Raw genomic sequence first — 22,559 nt, 5'->3', positions numbered from 1 at the left:
TGTTGCCAACATATTAGTTAACTGACTGTCATGCCCCGCTTGTCCGACCCTCCTGTGTGCCACGCCCCCTCATTTACCCCGTGTGGATTCCTCGTGTTCACCAGCTGGTTCTTGTTGCTGTTAATTAGTCCTGTGTATTTCAGTCCGCGTTCGACTGTGTTTCCCTAGTTCTGTCATTGACGTTGCATGTGTCCAGTGTCCTGTGTAGGATTGATTCCTAATAAATCCCTCCATTCCCGATTCTCCGTCTCCCCGCTCCTGCTTCCTCTCTCCGAACGTGACACTGACCTCTTCCCTGTAGTCATGGAGAGAGCTGGACGGCAGAATCACTGATGCAGCCAATGAAGCCAAAGACAACGTGAAATATCTGTACACCCTGGAGAAGTTCTGTGACCCCCTGTACAATAGTGACCCGGTACGTATGAGGAGTCGCGCCATCCAGTTGTCCTAGTTTCTTGGGTATCATATATTATTATAAAAATAATATAACTGGGAGGCTCGTGGAGGCCCATCACAGCCACCTGAAGTTTTGTTTGTACAAATACCTGTTGAGCTGTCCATCTTCTAAGTAGTTATTTCGGTCTGTACACATTACAGGGCTCATGGATTTCTAAAGGCATAACATCATACCGCTTCCTGTATTTCACTCTGTTACTATATGTGGTCATGATTTGTACTTGAGTAATAACTGTGTTACTATTTCACTTGCACCTCCTCAAGAAAAGTGTTACGGAAAGCTCTAACTCCTCAAAGCACAGTACAGGTGGGATTTGAACCCCCCAACCCTGGGGGTGTCAGTCACCTGGCCACCTGTTCAACACTCATACAATTACTGTATTTTTTTAGTTTTCTTTATGTTTTAATTGAAAAGGTCTCAATGGTGGATGCAATTCCTGGCCTCGTCAATGCCATTCGGATGATACACAGCATTTCCTGCTATTACAATACTTCAGAGAAGATCACCTCATTATTTGTGAAAGTAAGTGCCCCATACCTGTTTAATGTACGCCTCACTCCCCTGGAAATACTGTAAATCCATTTAAAAATGATGGTTTGTGGTTTTTCAATAGGTGACTAACCAAATGATAACGGCGTGCAAGGCCTACATCACGAATAACGGCACAGCCACTATCTGGGAGCAGGACCAGGATGCCGTGGCCGAGAAACTGAAAGCTGCCATCCGTCTAAATGAGGTATTTGCAACATGACTGGAATCTTCTGGTTTGGGATCTGAGGAGTTTTTTTTTGTTTTTTTCTGGCATTATAAGATGGTCTGTTACACAAAGGTGTGGATGGTCAGGAGTGTTTGGCCATGTGAAAGAATAGGAGCATTTAAAAACATCTGCAGTGCATTCTATAAAAATTTTTCTATTAAATATTTGCTACATGAAGATCAAACAAAAATACATTGTAAGGGTGTCCTTTGGGTTTCTTGCACTATGCCCCATTTAATCCTTTTGCGTGACTTGTCTTCATCTGATGACATGGTCACCTTTAGTGTAAATTACTGGATGAGAACACCAGGTTATTATCTAAATGCAACCTGAATATCTCAGTATCTTCTGACTCTTGAGACATATAAACAAAATCAGGAATATGACATATAGCCATTACTCATGCAGAATTTAAATATACAGAACAATATTAAATAAATATGTACCATTGCCTGCATGTTGGGTTAGTGCAAAAAGTCTTCATCCAATGTTAAATGAACATGCGACACATTAAACACTGAGATAATTTAATAGTTTTCCTTTATTTCTAATAGGAGTATCAGAAATGCTTTCACAAAGCTAAGCAGAAGCTGGAAGAGAGTCCATCGGAACGTCAGTTTGACTTCAGTGAGATGTACATCTTCGGAAAGTTTGACACTTTCCAAAGACGCCTCAACAAGATCCTCGCCATGTTCCGGACGATCGCGACATATTCTGCCCTGCAGGACTCCAAGATCGAGGGCTTGGAAACCATGGCGACGAGGTTTCAGGTGAATTTTTAAGAACACAAAAGGACGCCTCTCCGGGTGTCTGCCCCGACGATCAGTCTGAAGCATCGAACCTTTAACAAGGCCTGGCCAATAGCAGCCTATCAGTTATGGAAAAGCAGAGCGGGAGAGGAAAGTAAACAGGCGTTTTTTTGTAAATGTGAGGCGAGCGCAGGACTTCAGCCGAGACTCAGGCCTTCACTGTGCGCGTGGCTGCGGGTTCGTGTTTCAGCATGTGGCTGGATGTTAATCTGCCCTCCAAGCGTTTTCATGTTTTTCTGTTCTCTTTGCTTCCATTACTGGACAGACGACAGAAATGCAGCAAAAATGGGAGGTAATTTAAACTTCAGTGTCAATTTTATTGAAATGCCCTTAATAATGAGTGAGACAGGGCCGACTATCCCTTCCACCTTCCATCCACCCACTCATTCATCCATTTATCTGTTCATCCATGTATCCAACTTCTAACTGCTTACCCTGGACAGATTCAATGGGGGGGGGGGGGGGGGGGTGGGCAGCATCACAGGCCACAACTCTGGTTACACCCTGGCTGGGATGGGGGGGGGGGGTAAACCATTAACAAACAATATTATATAATGTCTCACTAGTCAAAACTACTGTATATGAGCTCCAAACTGTTAAAATTTGAAGTTATATATCATGTAAGTTAACTGGACATTACATATTAGGATTTTTCTGAGCAGTTTCCACGAAAGTTTGCTAATGTGGAATAAGCTGTAGTTCAGGGCTGCTTTGGGATGCGGAGTTAGCCGATTTGATCCTAGTGTAAGCAGAGGAACAAAAGTCACATTTGACACACATGAAGTCAGGAGACCAGGAGTCGGCTGTAGGAGTTCATATAAAGCCATATTTTTATAACCTCAAAAGTTCTAGTGAAGCAGACCTCAAATCTCTTGGAATTTGAGGATCTAAAATGATAGTTTTCTATTTTCTATTGTTCTGCACATAGTCCATCAGCCGCATGCAGAAATCCTATCCAATAGGCTTTTAAGAAACTTATTTTCATTCACCACCATCAGCCAGATCCTATCACTTTTTTTCTTGATTTTTAGGTCGAATTAAATATTTCAAGGTATAAAAAAATTTCAGAATTTTTTTTGGCTTGCTTGTAACATTTAATAATTTGATTCTTTTAATTAATAAACACATTCAAAAAAGACTAATGGTAACCTTAGGACTAGTTACTTATAAATTGGTATTTGTTCCTATGCTGTCATTGTAACACCTACATAAAGAGCTGTACTTTAGAACAGTACAGATGATTGTTACTCATAAACATCTACATCCTATTGATTTCTACATTCTATTCTATTATATGTGATATTCAAGGCGAACATATTGAATATCAGTAGGAAGCTATCGATTTTATAGTATAGTGTTTCCCAATCTGGTTCTCAGGGACCTGCAGCCAGTCCAAGTTTTTGCTCCCTCCAGCTCCGAGTAAAAATGTGGACTATCTGGTGGAAAGCTGGGAGGGAGCAAAAATGTGGACTGTCTGGCAGAAAGCTGGGAGGGAGCAAAAACGTGGACTGTCTGGCAGAAAGCTGGGAGGGAGCAAAAATGTGGACTTTCTGGCAGAATGCTGGGAGGGAGCAAAAACGTGGACTGTCTGGCAGAAAGCTGGGAGGGAGCAAAAACGTGGACTGTCTGGCAGAAAGCTGGGAGGAAGCAAAAATGTGGACTGTCTGGCAGAAAGGTGGGAGGGAGCAAAAACGTGGACTGTCTGGCAGAAAGCTGGGAGGGAGCAAAAATGTGGACTGTCTGGCAGAAAGCTGGGAGGGAACAAAAACGTGGACTGTCTGGCAGAAAACTGGGAGGGAGCAAAAACGTGAACTGTCTGTAGGTCTCCAAGGACCAGGTTGGAAAACCCATTAGTAATTAGAGAAGGATGGGAAATGTAGCCACTGGACTATAACCATGTTGTTTGGATTTCAGAGTATTGTTTCAGGAATGAAGAATAAAAAATACAGTTTCCTGGATCAGAGAAGAACTGACTTTGAGCAGGACTATGAAGAATTTTGTAAAGAAACCAATGAACTGCATGTAAGTTCTGAGTCTGTAGGAAAAATCTGATCACATTTTGTTCATACAGTATATGTAATGCTTATTGTGTTTCTTAATGCTTGTATTTCTACAGAATCAACTGAAGACCTTTATGGAAAACACATTTGATAAAATACAGAACACCGAAAGAGCACTGAATATCTTAAAGAATTTTGAAAGGTATAAAGAACAAAAATTTGAAATGAGGCGACTAAAATCTGAGGCATTCTAGAACCTGTAGTCTCACTTACCTTTTATGTCAACCACGTGTCTCTTCAGGCTTGGAATCCCAGGTCTAGGAATTGATGAGAAGTATCAGAAGATCCTTCAGAACTATGGGCGGGACATTGAGATGGTCTCAAGGATTTATAACAAACAGAAGAATGAGCCCCCCATCGGCCGTGACCTGCCCCCCGTCGCAGGCAGAGTCCTGTGGGCCCGTCAGCTTTACCGACGCATCCAGGACCCAATGGAGGTCTTCCAGCAGCAGCGGGGGGTGCTGGCCACCACCCAGGCCAAACTGATCATCCGCAACTACAACAGGCTGGCACAGCTTCTGCTGGAGTTTGAGGTTCTCTACCACCAAGCCTGGTTCAGACAGGTGGGACTCCACTACTCCTGCTTTGGTTTCCGTTCAGTTTAGCTTTTTGGATTCATTCATTGTACTCAAGATCTGAGTTTGCACCCTGTTATAAGAAATAAAAAAAGACTGACTGCATAAGGATTACATAAATGTAAGGTGTTTTTTATTCTTATTGAATAAAGAATTTGGTAAAAGGGGGTGAGAATTCACTGCATATTCTACTTATTTTTATAGAAGCACATTATTATTAGTATTATTACATTTGCTGCTAGATTTATTAAGCAGATTTTTCATAATAAATGTAATATTCCACAAAATCAGACTTAATATACTACATCAGGGGTCTCCAACTTGATTTACCTGCAGGCCACAGCCTAGAACATCTCCTACTAAGGGGGGACTTTAGCTTTTTATGAAGCAAAAGGGAAACGAGAGCAGGTGCGGTCTGGCCATTGGGAATTCTGGGACATTTTCCAGCGCATCAGTGTACTGAGGGCCGGTTGACGGAAAAAGGGTGACCATCCCCCCACCCCAGTCACCTGCAAAATATAATATTGCTAAGGAGCCTCCCCCCCGCCCCATCCCATTGGTCACCCCCGTTGGGGGTGAAGTCGGGCCCCTTGACTGCAAATTCCCAGGCGGCTTTTTTTGCAGGTGAAAAAAGAGCATACAATACAGTATAATGGCTAAATCCCACTAATGTATATGAAAATCAAGTTTATATAAATCACTTAAAGAATTATAAAGTGGAAAAGGGAAGCCTGACCTGTGAGCCAGATTAGGTAATGACTTAAAAACATGCAAACCGGCCACAGAAGACCATCTGAAGGGCCCAGTAGCTAGAGACATCTGATGTTACGTGTTTAGAAGATTGTCATTTAATAGCTGGCAGCTTGCAGTCATAGGATGAAGATCTGAGGGCATGAGGTGGACTGATGCGGAAGACTGTAAGCAGTTAATATGCTGGTGGCCGGGATCTCAGGATCATCTCTGTCCACAGATCGAAGTGGCCAAAGCAGGACTCCACGCCTCCCTGCTGGTGAGATCTCCAGAGACCGGCCAGCTGTTCGTCAACTTCGACCCACAGATCCTGACTCAGATCCGGGAGACAGACTGCATGACCAAGATGGGCCTGGAGATTCCCCCCTTTGCGGCTGTCATACAGCAGAAACAGCAGATCCTCAAGCAGAACTACAATCATCTCCAGGTATCAGTCGTCTGATGTCACAGTCCTCTGAGAAACGTTTGCCAAATAAAGGCCTCTGTGGGCACATTTTATTCAATCAACCCACATTAAATACCCTGAGACTGACTTTATTGCACAAGCTAAATTAGTCATTATGTTAGAGTTCCTAATGTTGCAATCATTTTGAGTGTAAAATGACCCTTAGGTCTACTGTATGTCTTGAGAACTCTGAGAGTTCTAGAGATGTTCGATTAACATTGTGATTAACAAGCAGAGGTGGGATTTATTTTTCTGGTGTTTCACTCAAAAAGTCACTTTTGGGCCCCCCCACTGCCCCTAGTGTAGTGACTGCTTGTGACCAACAGGGGGCCCCCAAACCTCAGCGGTCCCATGCAAATACGTAGTTTGAATGGTGGTTAACACTGCTACCGTTAACAGGTTTGGACCCTTGTTTACATAGGAAACGCTTTTACACACCTCAGATATTTAGTGACCCAGTGCATTCACCGATACATAAAAGTCAAGTCACATATAACTGTAACTGCAAACTTTTATTGAACAGCTCATGCTTGAACACCTAGAAAAAACTGAGCTTTTTGCATCTTTTTAAGCTAATTTTATCCTTCTTTAGCACTGGCCTTCTGGTGACTCAGAAGTTGCCCTTTTCACATTCAGCGTGCTACAACTTTGTTGGTTCTAAAAAAAAAAAATGTTTTAAAATGTTAACATTTTGAAAATATAAAACTTTATATCCATTTTAAATCATTTTCCGATAGAAATAATATTGTATAACGTTTCATAATTAACATGTATAGCAAGGCATATGACCTCGCTGTCTGTATCACCATAAGGGTCCAGCGATCAAAATCCATTATCATCCACAAAACAAACTAAACTGAGAAAACATTGCAACAACTAGCACTAGAAAATGCCCCATTCAGACCTTGCAGTCTATGGACAGAGAGTGGCAGTCGGGGTAATAACTGTAAAATTTTTGCATATTTCAGCAAATATTAATAAATATTAGTTTATTTCCGCAATTCTGACTCAGGAGGATAAGAATGGGGAAAAAACGCTTTTGTTCAAGTGTTGTTTACAAGCTGAGCACTTCAAAAGCACACGTACTGTAAAAATACAGACACTTTACCATGTTATAGTGACCCAGTAGTTTTTTTGACAAATAAATGAACATAAAATAATAATTTTAGGCGTTTTTGCAGTGCTAACTGTGCAGTTAGCTGCTGATGCATTGAGATTTTTGTCCATTGACAGCTGATGCTGGCTGAAAACACCCGGGTGAGGGCAAAGATCCAAAGCGTGTTCGAGCAGCTGGCCACACCTCATGTGGCCAAGGTTGACGAAGCCATCCTGGCAGGTCTAACCTCTCTGAACTGGACCTCCATGAATATCGAGAAGTACCTCGACCGCGTAATGGCTGCCCTCGGTAAGCGATGAGACCTGAGCCTGGAGCCGTCGACCATCTCCAGGAAATTGCGGCAAATTTTGGAGGAGTATCATGAGTGAGTCTTTACACCATGGGTGGAATGCTGATGTTGTGTGTGTCCTCGTAGCCGACTTGGAGCTGCTGGTGGACAAGGTGAACGACCTGGTGGAATTCCGCATCGACGCAGCCCTGCAGGAGATGAGTGCAGCGGTGTTATGTGTGCTGCCTGATGATGGGCCTTTGACCTGCGATGAGTTTGTCCAGATGACCCAGGTAAGGAGGCGGCTCAGCGAATCACCCAAACATGCCATGTTTGTTTTTTAATTGGTCAGATTCAGCAGGATCCTCTGAGGTCCCCAGTCCTGGTTTCCACAGCCACATCAGCAGCAATTAATGCAAACTGTACCCATTGTTAATTTTGATGTCACTTCCTGGGACGATTTTGAAAATGAGCGTTCCGCAAAAACCAGCGAGAATCCAAGAGCAGCGTGCACCCTGGGCACATGTCATCCATCTCTGATTAATTTCGCAGGAGCTCTGCATCAAGGGGGCCCAGAGTTTGCACACTAAAAGCTCATTAGTGGAGGAAGCAGCTAATGAGCTGATCAACATGTTGCTGGAGTTCGAGCCTGACAAGAAGGAAGGGGAGGCGTTTCTGGATGAGAGCAGAAGTGTGAGCAGAGTCGACCATGAAGATAGCGATGGTAACCAATCAATGCTGATAAATATCTGACAAATCAAGTTTGTTGTTTCAAAAGTAGATATAATTTTGGTATGTTTATTAAACTATGTCAAAGTCATGGTAAAGTCAAAGTTCCTTTATTCATCTTCAGTTATACCGACATCCCATGTCTCCCAGAAGTTCTGGAAGTCCCCCAATAATTGACACCCACAGATGATGCGCACTTTCTTGGAAATCTGTCGTTCTATCATTTTAAAGCTGTCATACCATCCAGACATTATACCACGGTATATGGTATTTTAAAAAACAACTCTATTCTGGTATTAACCCAATTAAATTTGCTGAGCAGGAGTTGGGTGGTAATTTAAAACAAAAATACTGTGATATACCGTGGTACAGCAGTACCACCCAAGCCTAGCCAACAACCCCCATGCACCTCCCTGAAACCAAAACAGATGGCCCCTTGGCGAAGATCGTCTGACCCATAGACAACTCAAACTTCAATTCAATTCAATTCAATTCAATTCAATTCAGTTCAGTTCAGTTCAATTCAATTCAGTTCAATTCAATTTTATATAGCGTCTTTCACAACAGAGCGCTTCAAACTTTCGAATGGACGGGTGAAGCATAATATATTGAACAATTCAGGTCAAATAAAATGGCTCGTAGTAATGAATACACACATTATTTTATAACACTCATGCAAACATTTGCAGCTTTAGTCGTTCAGGTAGCTGTTGAGGTACAGTACAGTAATGTATGTAGTTAACTTTTGTTATTGCAGTATAATTGTTATAATGTACTGCATTATTGGTTTTTCGACTATATAATCGACTTAAAGACAGACTAACGGGGTGGGATGTCTGGCTGCATGATCCATCTTGCGGGTTGTAGTGCAAGAAACAGTAATAAATAAAATATAAATAAGAAACAAATTTAAACATGACATATTGAGACAAGGACACAAGAGAAATACTGTTAAAAATCCAGTGTGAAATACAGAATTCCTGTGGCAAATTATGTGCATATAGGTGTTAAAAATGTAGTATTTAAAGATGGAAAGTGGCACATCCTACATTGTTTTCCTTTGGAGATTATGCTTGATGAGTTGGTGCCTTTTGGTGACTCACATCAGGAGGAGAGGATGGCAGAGCTGATGGCAGGCTCCTGTCCGGCAACACCATGACGACCAGCTCCGGACCCTCTCCCCCGGTCAAAAAGCGCAGGAAGAAGGACCTGAAGGTGGCAATGGAGGCAGAAGCCAGGGAATTGCTGTCCCACTTCAACCACCGCAACGTGGACGCCCTCCTCCGGCTCACCCGCAACACATTGGAGCAGCTCCGGAGACGCATCCACACCTCCTCCACGCTGCACTTCGTGGGTGAGGAGCCCCGCAGGACAGGTGCCGCTCGAGGGCGTTTTCGGTAGGCCTTGAGCTAGGGAGGGTAGCCAATCAAATTCAAGGTTTAATCGTCACATACGCAGTTGAACTCGATACAATGTGCAGTGAAATGCTTGGCTGCCTGACTCCAAGACTGTGACACAGAAGACACAAATATAAAGAGACAATATTTTAAACATAAATAGTGTGCTATTAGTGGAAAAGTGACAGGTAGTAGTTCAAGTGTCAAATAAATAAATGCATATTTATGTATGCAATTCTGCCATTGAAGTATCAGTTATTAATCTCCCAGTAGCCCTGCAGATGATACTGAGCTCTCTTAATTGTTTGTATTATACCTTATATGTTTTAAGAAGGGGGCGGCATGGTGGTGCAGTGGTTAGCACTGTTGCCTCACACCTCTGGGACCCGGGTTCGAGTCTCCACCTGGGTTACATGTGTGTGGAGTTTGCATGTTCTCCCCATGTTATCGTGGGGTTTCCTCCAGGTTCTCCGGTTTCCCCCCACAGTCCAAAAACATGCTAAGGCTAATTGGAGTTGCTAAATTGCCCGTAGGTGTGCATGTGTGTGTGAATGTGCCCTGCGATGGGCTGGCCCCCCATCCTGGGTTGTTCCCTGCCTCGTGCCCATTGATTCCGGGATAGGCTCCGGACCCCCCGCGACCCAGTAGGATAAGCGGTTTGGAAAATGGATGGATGGATGGATGGATATTCTCCTTTGCTGGCACTTCTTGACTCCTCTGACTCTCGTCCTGTGCCTCACCCTTCTTGTCCCTACAGCTGAAGGAGACTGTGCAGAGCGGCTGAGGGCCAGCAGCCAGCAGCCTATCTTCAAGGCCAGCGTGTGCCTGGCGATCCCTAATATTGTGATTGTACCGCCACTAGACGAGATCCAGCAGGCCCTGAACCGGGCTGTGGACTGCGTGGTCTGCGTTAGCAAGGGTGTTGGCCAGTGGAGCAAGGAGCGGATATCCAAGGTAGCCTAGCATTACTCTGTCATGGGTGATGGTCAGGAGAGTAAGGAGCGGATATCCAAGGTAGCCTAGCATTACTCTGTCATGGGTGTTGATCAGGAGAGTAAGGAGCGGATATCCAAGGTAGCCTAGCATTACTCTGTCATCGGTGATGATCAGGAGAGTAAGGAGCAGATATCCAAGGTAGCCTAGCATTACTCTGTCATGGGTGATGATCAGGAGAGTAAGGAGCGGATATCCAAGGTAGCCTAGCATTACTCTGTCATGGGTGATGGTCAGGAGAGTATGGAGCGGATATCCAAGGTAGCCTAGCATTACTCTGTCATGGGTGATGGTCAGGAGAGTAAGGAGTGGATATCCAAGGTAGCCTAGCATTACTCTGCCTCTGGCGATGGTCAGTGGAGTAAGGAGCGGATAAGCAAGGGAGCCTGTGTTACTGTGTCATGGGTGAGTGCTGTGCATGAAAAAGGTGTTCATGGCCTAAGGTAATAGACATTAAAAATGGGATTTTCTTAAAATGTCATATTTAAGGGAAATTTCTGGGAGACTACAGCAGATATAGATTCAAGAAGATGTATTACAAACATGAAAAACTTTCACCCATGTATTTCACACATCTAGTTTTCATTTATTTACACGATTCATAGTTTAATTGTGTATATGCCAAGCACATCCAAATACCAATTGGAGGGTATTTTAAGCATTTAAAGGCACATTCAAACTCATTTAATGAAAACCCAATTTTTTTCTTGGACAGATTTTGTTTTTTTTTTTTACCTTCACACAATTCTTTCACAAGTTTTTCTTATCACAAACTGCAACAGAAAATGTGTTGCTTGGGTAGCAAATTATAACGACGCAGATGAGGCCGAACGATGGCAGCGATGATAAAATTTCATTCCTGGCGCTTGCAAACTTCTCTTCGCTTATACAGAGGAAGATGAGCGAAAGACGGCTGGCAGCTCTCAGGCAGGACAGCGGCAGTGACCCTGAAGATGGAGGTGCTGCTCGCAGAAGCCTTTATGGTGCGTCGCAAAAAGGCAAACTCTAGCTGTAGCACTACAGCATGCATGGGACCCCGGTGGAGTTGCAAATAAGATCATTACAAAGTTTGCTCAGCATACCTCTGATTTTCATCACCACTGAGGTGTCCCCTCTCAGAAGGGACTGCATAACAAATGCAGGAATAAAGTTTTCCTTGCAGTGTAAAGGCAAATTTTCCTTTCCTCTTTTGAACTAGATGAATCCAGATGAAGCTAAGCATGTTCTTTCTTTCCATAAACTTTTTGTTTATTCTGCCTCAATTGTACCAAAATATAAACATTGACGTGATCCATTTAGAAATAGGGGCTGGGCAATGTAGCAACGGCTTTATACGTGGAATAAAGTTAGACATGTAACTGACCTAAGGCATCCCCCCCTATAGATGGCAGTACATCAGATAGTTCTGCCTCTGTGAACCAAGCTGCCCCATTTCAAGCCAAAAACTACTACAAGAGTGTCTCAGAAAACAAGGAGATTGTCAAACTGGTGTCTGTCCTGAGTGCCTCCATCAACTACACCAAGAAGGTAACACATGGGGCTCCAACCCTATACACAAAGCGGAGATGAACATTTTCAATGTTAATCAATGTTGAGGATTGCCAGACTAAACTGTTAGATCGATTTTTGGACTGTCTGCGTGACCCCGTGGGCCAGATTGGGAAACACTGTATTAAGTTGTAATGTCATAAAACTGCATTGCCTGTTCCTCAGGATGTGACGAGTGCATTGGAGCACTTTGGGCGCTACCACCATATTTGGAAGCAGGACCGCGAAGACACCATCCTGAAATTTAGCCAGGGCCACCCGCTGCTGTCAGAGTTTGAGTCTCAGATCTTGTACTACAAAGGGCTGGAGCAGGAAATCAACTCTGAACGTGAATTTATCACCGTCGGAGCCCTAGCTCTCTTCACAGGTATCTACGTCAGGGTCTGCAGAGTTCTGTGTAGCAAGACAGGTGAAGGGGGCTTGGGAGTTTAATTTCAGTAAGAAGACTCCATATTGCATCTCTGATATCTCTCAGTGCTATGTATAATATTCAATGGTAATACCACTGCCACTGTTACATATTTGTGTGACATGATCTATTGGGTTTGTTGTCTCTTGTTAGCCGATCTGAAGATGGCCCTTACTGCAGAGACTAAGGCCTGGATGGTCGAGTATGGACGCCACTGCAACCGGAAGTACAGGACTGAGATGGAGCATATCTTTACCTTTGTGGAAGAAGCTGGCAAGAAGCTGAACCGACAGATCAAAGACTTGGATGATATAAGGATCGCTATGGGGTCCCTGAAGGAAATTAGGGAGCATCAGGTTACTGTTGATTTCCAAATTGGTCCCATTGAGGTAAGAATGCTGAAGACGGTTTAACTACTTACTTGTCCTGTCATTGAAAAAGCAGTAATCTGTCTAGATCCTTAGAAATACTATCCAGTGTTTGAATATCACAGACTTTTTTCTTACACTTTATTATCCATTTTAAGGTCTCTTGTAGCAACCGGTATTCCAATGTCAATCACTGTGCCTGTGATAGGAAGGTCATCGGTTTGAGTCCCATTTCTGTGGGCCCCTAACCCTCTGCTCCATGGGTGCCGCTGCAGGTGGCTGCCCTTTGCTGCTAAGCTTGCTCGCTCCTACATGTTTTTCATGGAGAGCAAGATAGTAAAGTGATGTTGTTATTATTATACGAACTTAAAGGTCTCTCAGGGTGATGATACACAATACAGCATTTTGGGCAATGTTGCTGGCCAATACCTTCCCATTGATATTGGCCAATACATTTCTATTTGAAAAACTGTGTTGGCAGTGGGCAACTTTTCACAATCATCCAGGTCCAGATGAGTTGCCCTTTTTCACACCAAGCTGGCAGTTGCTCAGCAACATTACTCAAAAAGTTGCCCCGTGTATCATCACCTTCACTGCACAACATGCTGGTGCTTTGGCTCCTGTGCAGTTGATGTTCCCTACTTCCTAGGAGTCCTATGCCATGCTGCATAAGTATGAGCTGCTGGTGGCCAAGGAGGAGGCGGAGAAGGTGGACACGCTGCGATACACCTGGGAGAAGCTGTTGGCACGTAGCGCAGAAGTGCAGAATGAGCTGGTCACTCTGCAGCCTAAGTTCAGGGCCGAGCTTCTCAGCAACATGCAGATATTCATTGAGGACTGCACCGACTTCTACCAAGACTATGAGAAGGTAGGCATCACTTCTCCATGGTTTTCATTAATTATTCTGATTTTTATAGCAGTTTAACACTTGTAATAACACGACGTTATGTTTAAATAGTAAAACTAACTGCTAGCTGCTTCGAAAACTTTCAGGACGGGCCGATGGTCACTGGGCTTGCTCCACAAGACGCCAGCGATAGACTGATCATGTTTCAGGTGCATGTAACTCTATATGAATTCCTTAAAATGGAGTGTAAATTATAATAATCAAAATGAATAAATGAAAACGATTCAAAAGTTAAATACCCTGAACAATCTTTCTGACTTCATAAAAACATAAATGAAATGAATGAAAAGGAGGTCTTCATGGTAATTTTACTGTTAGTAGTATTGCCTAATAAACCAATATGATGCTTCTACATTATGACAGAACCGCTTTGACAACCTGTACCGTAAGTACGTCACGTACACTGGGGGCGAGGAGCTTTTCGGCTTGCCTCTCACTCAACATCCTCAGCTGCTGGACATCAGGAAGCAGCTCACTCTCCTGCAGAAACTCTACAGCCTCTATAACAACGTCATCGACACCGTTAACAGCTACAATGACATTCTGTGGGCTGACGTCAACATCGAGAGGATCAACAATGAGCTGCTAGACTTCCAGGCTCGGTACGTGGGAGAGCAATGTGTCAGGGTTTTACTGTTTCTCGACAGTTTGTTTGGGACGTCATGAAGCATCATAAATTCTCTATGCTATTATTATCCGAAATGCTTTGGCACGTTTCACATACACAGCCATTCATTCATTGTACAACATACTAGTTACTTCTATTTGTTTTATATGGAATTCCACGTAATACTTTCTATGCTATTCTTTACACCGTCATTGTTTATTGTTGTTTATTATTGATTGTTACTGTTTATTGCAGTCTAAATGTGTTTTTCACTGTCTGTGGTTGTGATGTGGTAAAGTATTATCTATCTATTTATCTATCTATCTATCTATCTATCTATCTATCTATCTATCTATCTATCTGTGTCTGTCTGTCTATGTCTGTCTGTCTGAGTTTGATTATTTTTTTTCGACACATTTGATTCAATATGTTTGGGGAGAATTGAGAAGTAACAGACTGAGACATCAGGACCAAAGATGAAAAGTGAAGGCTTACTCACTGTCGTGCAGATGCCGCAAGCTGCCCCGTGCCCTGAAGGAGTGGCAGGCCTTCCTGGATTTGAAAAAAACCGTCGAGGAATTCAGCGAATGCTGTCCTTTGCTCGAGCTCATGGCCAACAGAGCCATGATGACACGCCATTGGAAGAGGATAACCGAGGTGACAGGGCATAATTTCGACGTGGAGAATGAATCGTTCAAGCTACGGAATATCATGAAAGCACCACTTCTGAAATGTAAAGAAGAAATTGAGGTAAATGTAGCCAATTTTGGTAAAGATCTCCAGTATCTACTAGAGAGACAAGAAAATTGAGAGGTGATTTTCAGAGAGACCTGTTACGTCATGTTATGTTCTTACTTGACAGGATATCTGCATCAGTGCAGTGAAAGAGCGGGATATTGAACAAAAGCTGAAGCAGGTGATTGCAGAGTGGGACAACAAGACCTTTACCTTTGCAAACTTTAAGACACGTGGAGAGCTGTTGCTGCGAGGAGATAGCACCTCTGAGGTCATCGCCAACATGGAGGACAGCCTGATGATGCTTGGGTCCCTCATGAGCAACAGGTGATGAGCAGACCAGGTCTCATACCTTTATTTGAGTGTTTCTCCTCCTTTGTCATCATTTCAATGACACTCTCTGTAATGCGTGCTGTACCCCCCCCCCCCAGGTACAACACTCCATTTAAGGCACAGATTCAAAAATGGGTTCAAAACCTGTCCAATACCACTGATATTATTGAGAACTGGATGACAGTACAGAACCTTTGGATCTACCTGGAGGCTGTATTTGTGGGTGGGGACATTGCTAAACAGCTCCCCAAGGTAAGGAAGAATTGCCCGTTTTTTAAATATTTTATTCATTAAATAAAGTTAAAGCCTCTAAACCAGGATATTGTTTCAACCAACCATTTGAGTGCAACGTGACTCTTTATGCTTAACTGGTTGGTTGAAACAAAATCTTGGCTTGGACTTTCACTTTCTGTACTCAAATTATCCACCTCTGCATATGATCAAGACTAAAATACAAAAAAGATAAATAAAACAAAAATAAAATACAGATTGAAATAGACATAAAGATGTTTGATGTATGAACATGTATATATATATACAACCAGATGTAGCGTGCAAATGAGCAAATTTAAACAAAACTTCTGGTTACGCTGAAGTAAAGGTTACTTTTATGTTGGATTGTTCAAATAAATGACTACTGCAGAAATAAGGCGAATGTAGACAGATTGTCCAAAAATGCATTTATATGCATAAAACTGCACATCGTGCTTTCCAGTACTGAAAATTTTGAATTGTACAGTAACTAATGATGCAGTCACACAAGATAAATATCCATGTGGTGTCCAACCTGCAGGAAGCCAAGCGATTTTCCAACATAGACAAGTCATGGGTGAAGATAATGACCCGTGCTCATGAGATGCCCAACGTAGTGCAGTGCTGTGTTGGGGATGAGACCATGGGTCAGCTTCTCCCACATCTGCTGGAACAGCTGGAGATGTGTCAGAAGTCTCTCACTGGGTGAGCCTCATTAACTAGTACATTAATCTGTCCCACTTTCTGTCATTGTTTTAGGTTATATCAGTGTTCGGTCCCAGTCCTCAGGAACCCTCCAGACAGTCCATGTTTTTGATGTTTTTGCTCCTTCCCACCACCCAGAGGGAGCATAAATGTTGGCTGTCTGGCAGGGAGCTGGGAGAGAGCAAAATGTGGAACTGTCAGGGGGTCCCCCAGGACTGGGTTGGGTTATATCATTAGCATAGATACTGTATTGCTGAGTCTGAGTTTCTGTATGTCATATTATTAGCAAACGTTATTATGTTATGGTGCATCTGCACTTGCTTTGTGATGGTTCCTTGAAGGTATCTGGAGAAGAAGAGGCTCCTTTTCCCACGGTTCTTCTTTGTGTCAGACCCGGCCCTTCTGGAGATCCTTGGCCAGGCCTCGGACTCGCACACCATCCAAGCTCATTTGCTTAATGTCTTTGACAATATCAAGTCAGTTCGCTTCCATGACAAGGTAAAAAATGGAGACCATTGTTATTTGGGCTATAGTTAAATCAGGCCTGACTGAGACACGTCTCAGTTCCTTTAGAGAATGTATATTGTTTCTAGAAAAAGTGTATGATGAGAGGAATGTTTGTGTCAAGAGTGTAAAGAATGACGTTGTCTTCCTGGTAGATATATGATAGGATCCTGGCCATTTCATCCCGGGAAGGAGAGACGGTGGAACTGGACCGGCCAATCACAGCGGAGGGCAATGTGGAGGTGTGGCTTAATGCTCTCCTCAAGGAATCCCAGAGATCCCTGCATCTGGTCATTCGCCAGGCAGCAATGACCATTCAGGAGTCTGGTTTCCAGCTCATTGACTTCCTGAACGCCTTTCCTGCTCAGGTAGCTGAGGTCTACACAGCAAATATACAGAGTGGTCTGCATGTCTGGAAAACAGTCAATAATCTTACCTAGTGATCAGTAAATAGTAACATTATCTGTCTGACATAATTACCTGATTAATAGACCTGAACACAATTGACAATCAAGAATTATCATAACATATAATTACATGTAATATTATTCGATGGTGCAGTTTTATAATTTAAATGTTAAGTATTATATAAAAATGTATTAATCTCCATGACCCTGTTCAGGTGTCATTGTGACTGGAGGATGGATGTACTGTATGGATGGAAATATTAATAAAAATTTATGATCATTTGTTTAGGTTGGTCTGCTAGGAATTCAAATGATCTGGACTAGAGACGCAGAGGAAGCCTTAACAAACGCACGGTATGACCGTAAAATCATGGCCAAAACCAACCAGCTCTTTCTGGAGCTTCTAAACACCCTTATAGACATGACCACCAAGGACCTGGGAAGCGTAGAACGCACAAAATATGAAACCCTCATCACCATCCACGTGCATCAGAGGGACATATTTGACGAGCTGGTGAGCCCTTAATTCTGAATAACTTCCTGTTTTCCTGCTAGCTAGTCAGAACAGAATAGAATAGAATAGAATATAATAGAATAGAATAGAATAGATCTTTATGTCTATTGTAATGTGACTTGTGGAAATTTCTTGGTACGTCTTAAAACATTAAGTGCTGATAGCCAACAGAATAAGATGTAAGAATATAAAAATGCATAATACAAAATAAATAACTTGAAATATCCAAGCTGGGAGGCATTTGCAACACAAATACAGAGCTTCAGAGCACGAACAGAAAACACACAATGCGAAAATATAGAATTCCTTAAGCCTTGATTTTACAGTAAGGACTGCTGAAATTGATATTGCACAAATATATTGTATACATAGCATATATAAATATGTGCTGTCTATATGGCAAATTGTATATAGATGTGTATGATCTCAGTGACTGTTTTATTAGATACACCTACTCTGTCAAACAATGGCTGCAACTGAATGCATACAGATCACAGAGGTTCAGCTGTTGTTCAGCCGATCATTAGAGTAGTTAAGAGGTTTTTAAATATTGTGTATGTACTGTGGTTCTAGCGTATCTGAAACAACCACCGTCCTGGGATTTTACAGAGTCTAGAATTTAAAGAGAATGATGAACAAAACTCTGTGAACAAAAGTAATCCAGTCAGTAACTTTTCTTTGTGCCAAAACACCAAGTTAATGAGAGGTCAGTGGAGAACAGCCAGGCTCGTTAAAGCAATCAGGAAGGCCACAAGGGCAAAAATGACAGCTCAGCAAAACAGTGCGTGCAGAAAGTCATCTTTGATTGTATAGTCCGTCTACGCTATTAGCGATTCAGAAGGCAAAAATCAGCCTTTTTTGGGTGTACAGGGTGGGTGTTGGGTGTAGATACAATATGTTATTTCAGTAAAAGTCAAAGGTGGACAGTTTGGGTCCAGAAAGTAAAAATCCAGACCAAGATTTTGGTTCATCCAACCAGTTGAGTGGTTGATTGAAGCGAAATCTTGAGTTTTTACGTTTTGGACCTGAACTATTCACCTCTGGTAAATGTGAGCACTGAGCTATTCTTAATCCTTAATCTTTCTCCTCAGTGTCGCTTACATATAAAGAACGCAACCGACTTCGAATGGCTGAAGCAATGTCGCTTCTACTTCAGCGAAGACACTGATAAGATGCTCATTAACATCACAGATGTGGCCTTCATCTACCAGAATGAGTTCCTTGGCTGCACGGACCGTCTGGTTATCACCCCGCTGACCGACCGGTAAAAACACTTAATCCCAACAGCAGATGCCCTGCTCCCAGTATGGATGAAGAATCAAGGATTTTTTTTTTTATCATTGCGCAACTGAATAAACAACTTAGCTTGTTACATATACAGTACCAGCCAAAGGATTGGATATGCCAAGCCACCTACAAAGGAGAGTGTCGCATCACATGACCTAGATACCTGATCAAAACAGAGACCAGAGAGTGAAGGAAAAGCAGCCAATGAGAGCTCAGCATATATGTGGGACCTCCTTCAGGACAGCTGGAAAAGCATCACAGGAGGCCACCTCATGGAACTGACATAGAGGAGACAGTAGGGTCAGCCAGTCCCTGGGGCAATTGGGGTTAAGGGCCTTGTTTCCGGGCCCAATGGTGGCAACACTTTGCTGACCACGGAATTTGAGCTAACAACTTTCTGAGTCCAAGCTGCCCCACCCTCCTCAACATTTTTTGTTTTTGTTTAATACTTTTTTGGTCAGTGCATAATCCATATATATTATTTTATACTTCTGATGTCTTTATAATTATTCTAAAATGAATAGTATAAATAAACCTTTCTATGGGTAGGTGTATCTAAACTTTGGACTGGTACTGTGTGTATATATATATATATATATATATATATATATATATATATATATATATATATATATATATATATATATATATATATAATCTTTTGCAACATACATATATATCTTTTGCAACATGGTGTAATTAAATTATTTTTATATTTTTATATACAAATATATCTTTAATGGGCTCCACAAAGCTATACTACATTTGTGGTTGGAAGGTGGGTAGATGGGATGGAAATATAAAGCTTGATATAGATATAGATATCAAAGTGCATTTGTATAGTGCGACATATCACATAGTATTTTGTTAATTGAAATCCATTATGGAAAATGTGCGAATGTACAATAGAAGCATGAAGGTTTCATGATGACCCGAGTCTGTTACCAATAAGCCATTTCTTTCTTTCGAAATTATGTTACTATTCATAACTACAAGGCTGATGTTCTGCTGAATTACGTCAATATTACGTATTATTGTTCGAGATCTATTTCGTTGTGTCTGTGAATGCTGCGTTACACTTTAGTTATTGTTAGGCACGTTGGAGTGATTTGTGGTCACATGTCACCTCTGTCGCACCGTGATTCGTAGCTGTCGATTTAGCTATTGCTGCAGTGAGTTTCCAGTCCCCCCGCTTTGTCTGTTTCTGCCAGGTGCTACATCACACTGGCCCAGGCGCTCGGGATGAGTATGGGGGGGGCCCCGGCTGGGCCCGCAGGCACCGGGAAGACGGAGACCACCAAGGACATGGGCCGCTGCCTGGGGAAGTACGTGGTGGTCTTCAACTGCTCCGACCAGATGGACTTCAGGGGATTGGGCAGAATATTTAAAGGTACAAGTGAAGATTTCCATTTATAAGTTGGAGTGGATTTTATGCTTAAAAAATGCTTCAGTCTGGAAGAGCCATTTCTGCAGTTATAGCTCAAAACGGTTAGCTTAGTTTATAGCTTCACTGCTGGCTCGAGGCAAACTTTACCGCCCAGCTTCACTTTGATTCTGCGGGCAGTTTGCTAAGTTGGCGCTCCCTCAGAATATTGCCCCGGGCAGCCGCCTATGTTGCCCAGTGTGTTGACAGACACTGGTAATCAGCTATGACTATGAACATCAGCTATGCTTGTCGTCTGGGTCGAAAGCTAATGGCAGCTAGTCCTCTTCCTCTTTTGGGGCAGGTCTCGCTCAGTCGGGCTCCTGGGGCTGCTTCGATGAGTTCAACCGCATAGATCTCCCCGTCCTGTCAGTGGCGGCACAGCAGATAGCCATCGTGCTGACGTGTAAGAAGGAGCGCAGGAGGACGTTCATCTTCACCGACGGGGACAGCGTGGAGATGAACCCAGAGTTTGGGATCTTCCTCACGATGGTTTGTCTTCAGAAATCACTATCAGTGTAATTTCATGGAGATTCAGAACAGGGGAAAAAAATGATACATCATTTGGGTTGAATTTCTAAAGGGTTTCTGTATTTATGTATCATGTCATCCTTTCATACCATGTAAATCACATACAGTAAAACTATTTTTGCTGGAAAATTTCTATTATATTAAGTGTTGGAGATTTCAGGTTCAGAAGCTACAGATACAGACCAAGATTTTGTTTCTACCGACCAGTTGAGCATGAAGAGTCACAGTATGTGACTGAACACTGATTATATCCACTGAACACTGATTATATAAAATTTATATTGTTAAATCTATATTTTCTCACTTTTTAAGTTATAATTTCAGCCATCCTAGCTCCTTTTTTTAATTTTATAAATAACGGTGTTTTATCAGCCACTGCTGCCGTCTTCCGGGGAGAATAAGTCTCCATCTCCCGGGGGGGTTTTCTGCCTGAGCAGCAAACTCAAAGCCCCCCCAGGGTCGCAGTGAGACTCCCCTGGATACTTTTATGAAAAAACCTTTTAAGTGTGATGCCTTTGCAGTGGTTCATAACACATACTGCCATGGCCTTTATTCTGGATTTAAAGTAGCTGTATGATTTGCAAGAACACATAAAGCTTTTACATTTTGCAAAGTTCAAAAAGTACTGGTCCAGAGCACAAAACACGTGGCTTTCTCTCCAGTTAATGACTTTGCAGGTTCATAGCTTTTGCCACAAGTCACTAAATGTTAGAAATTCATTTTATTTACACGGTTACTTAAAACATTCACTCGTGCAGTATGGATAATAAGCACATTGATTGTGTTCTTAATTCTAGTTTTGCAACTTTTCTGACGCCTTCAGAATCCCGGATATGCAGGTCGGCAGGAGCTCCCAGAGAATTTGAAGATCAACTTCCGCTCAGTTGCTATGATGGTTCCTGACCGTCAAATCATCATTCGCGTGAAGCTGGCTAGCTGCGGCTTCATTGACAACGTCGAACTGGCCAGAAAATTCTTCACCCTCTATAAACTGTGTGAAGAGCAACTTTCCAAACAGGTGACCGACTTTAGCCAAACGCTAAATTGTCGGTTGGACTTATAAAGCGCGCGTTACATTTCATGGGTTGTGTTGTATCACCTGTTGCTTGTAGGTGCACTACGACTTCGGACTCCGAAATATTTTATCAGTTCTGCGCACGCTTGGGGCAGCGAAACGGGCCAATCCATCCGACACGGAATCCACCATTGTCATGAGAGTCTTACGGGACATGAACTTGTCAAAGCTAGTGAGTAAACAGAATATTTTTGGTTTATAATATAATATTATATAATTTATTCTTGGGTGGCATGGTGGTGCAGTGGTTAGCACTGTTGCCTCACACCTCTGGGACCCGGCTTCGAGTCTCCGCCTGGGTCACATGTGTGTGGAGTTTGCATGTTCTCCCAATGTGTCGCCATTGAGTTTTATCACATTGTATTTTCAGAATCTTCCCCCTTGTTTGTTTTAGCAGGAAATTTATTTCATGGGCTAATCAAAAATTGTCAGTGCACGCATCAGTTATAATCATGCATATTTAATCTGTTATAATCTGTTATAATCATGCATATTTAATCTGTTATAATCTGTTATAATCATGCATATTTAATAAGACATCTCCCTGTGGAATTCCAGAGTGAATGTTTAAGTTGGTGCATACTTTCTGTGTCTCTG

General features: G+C 42.5%; 1 protein-coding gene across 3 annotated transcripts in view; it reads left to right on the top strand.

The window, feature by feature from the left end:
• dnah5 (dynein, axonemal, heavy chain 5) overlaps window positions 1–22,559 on the top strand; it is a 72,890-nt gene that overhangs the window by 14,713 nt on the left and 35,618 nt on the right. For 2 of the 3 annotated variants that reach the window (XM_049025491.1, XM_049025493.1), the window contains exons 8-40: window positions 302–415; window positions 872–979; window positions 1,071–1,193; window positions 1,769–1,984; window positions 2,289–2,315; window positions 3,938–4,045; window positions 4,140–4,225; window positions 4,325–4,646; window positions 5,629–5,835; window positions 7,087–7,258; window positions 7,386–7,531; window positions 7,791–7,962; window positions 9,076–9,321; window positions 10,122–10,318; window positions 11,250–11,340; window positions 11,742–11,884; window positions 12,071–12,272; window positions 12,468–12,703; window positions 13,332–13,550; window positions 13,676–13,738; window positions 13,953–14,191; window positions 14,706–14,946; window positions 15,059–15,258; window positions 15,363–15,516; window positions 16,058–16,221; window positions 16,563–16,719; window positions 16,881–17,093; window positions 17,422–17,646; window positions 18,738–18,910; window positions 20,145–20,323; window positions 20,661–20,848; window positions 21,711–21,905; window positions 22,000–22,134. In XM_049025491.1, the coding sequence (XP_048881448.1) occupies window positions 302–415; window positions 872–979; window positions 1,071–1,193; window positions 1,769–1,984; window positions 2,289–2,315; window positions 3,938–4,045; window positions 4,140–4,225; window positions 4,325–4,646; window positions 5,629–5,835; window positions 7,087–7,258; window positions 7,386–7,531; window positions 7,791–7,962; window positions 9,076–9,321; window positions 10,122–10,318; window positions 11,250–11,340; window positions 11,742–11,884; window positions 12,071–12,272; window positions 12,468–12,703; window positions 13,332–13,550; window positions 13,676–13,738; window positions 13,953–14,191; window positions 14,706–14,946; window positions 15,059–15,258; window positions 15,363–15,516; window positions 16,058–16,221; window positions 16,563–16,719; window positions 16,881–17,093; window positions 17,422–17,646; window positions 18,738–18,910; window positions 20,145–20,323; window positions 20,661–20,848; window positions 21,711–21,905; window positions 22,000–22,134 (5,661 nt within the window). The remainder of the gene's footprint in view (window positions 1–301; window positions 416–871; window positions 980–1,070; window positions 1,194–1,768; window positions 1,985–2,288; window positions 2,316–3,937; window positions 4,046–4,139; window positions 4,226–4,324; window positions 4,647–5,628; window positions 5,836–7,086; window positions 7,259–7,385; window positions 7,532–7,790; window positions 7,963–9,075; window positions 9,322–10,121; window positions 10,319–11,249; window positions 11,341–11,741; window positions 11,885–12,070; window positions 12,273–12,467; window positions 12,704–13,331; window positions 13,551–13,675; window positions 13,739–13,952; window positions 14,192–14,705; window positions 14,947–15,058; window positions 15,259–15,362; window positions 15,517–16,057; window positions 16,222–16,562; window positions 16,720–16,880; window positions 17,094–17,421; window positions 17,647–18,737; window positions 18,911–20,144; window positions 20,324–20,660; window positions 20,849–21,710; window positions 21,906–21,999; window positions 22,135–22,559) is intronic. The other variant, XM_049025492.1, reaches the window with a different exon arrangement.

The sequence above is a fragment of the Brienomyrus brachyistius genome, chromosome 9 (assembly GCF_023856365.1).
Source record: "Brienomyrus brachyistius isolate T26 chromosome 9, BBRACH_0.4, whole genome shotgun sequence".
Classification (NCBI taxonomy): Eukaryota; Metazoa; Chordata; class Actinopteri; order Osteoglossiformes; family Mormyridae; genus Brienomyrus; species Brienomyrus brachyistius.
The sequence above is the reverse complement of the archived record's forward strand: the minus strand, read 5'-3'. Positions and strand labels throughout refer to the sequence as shown.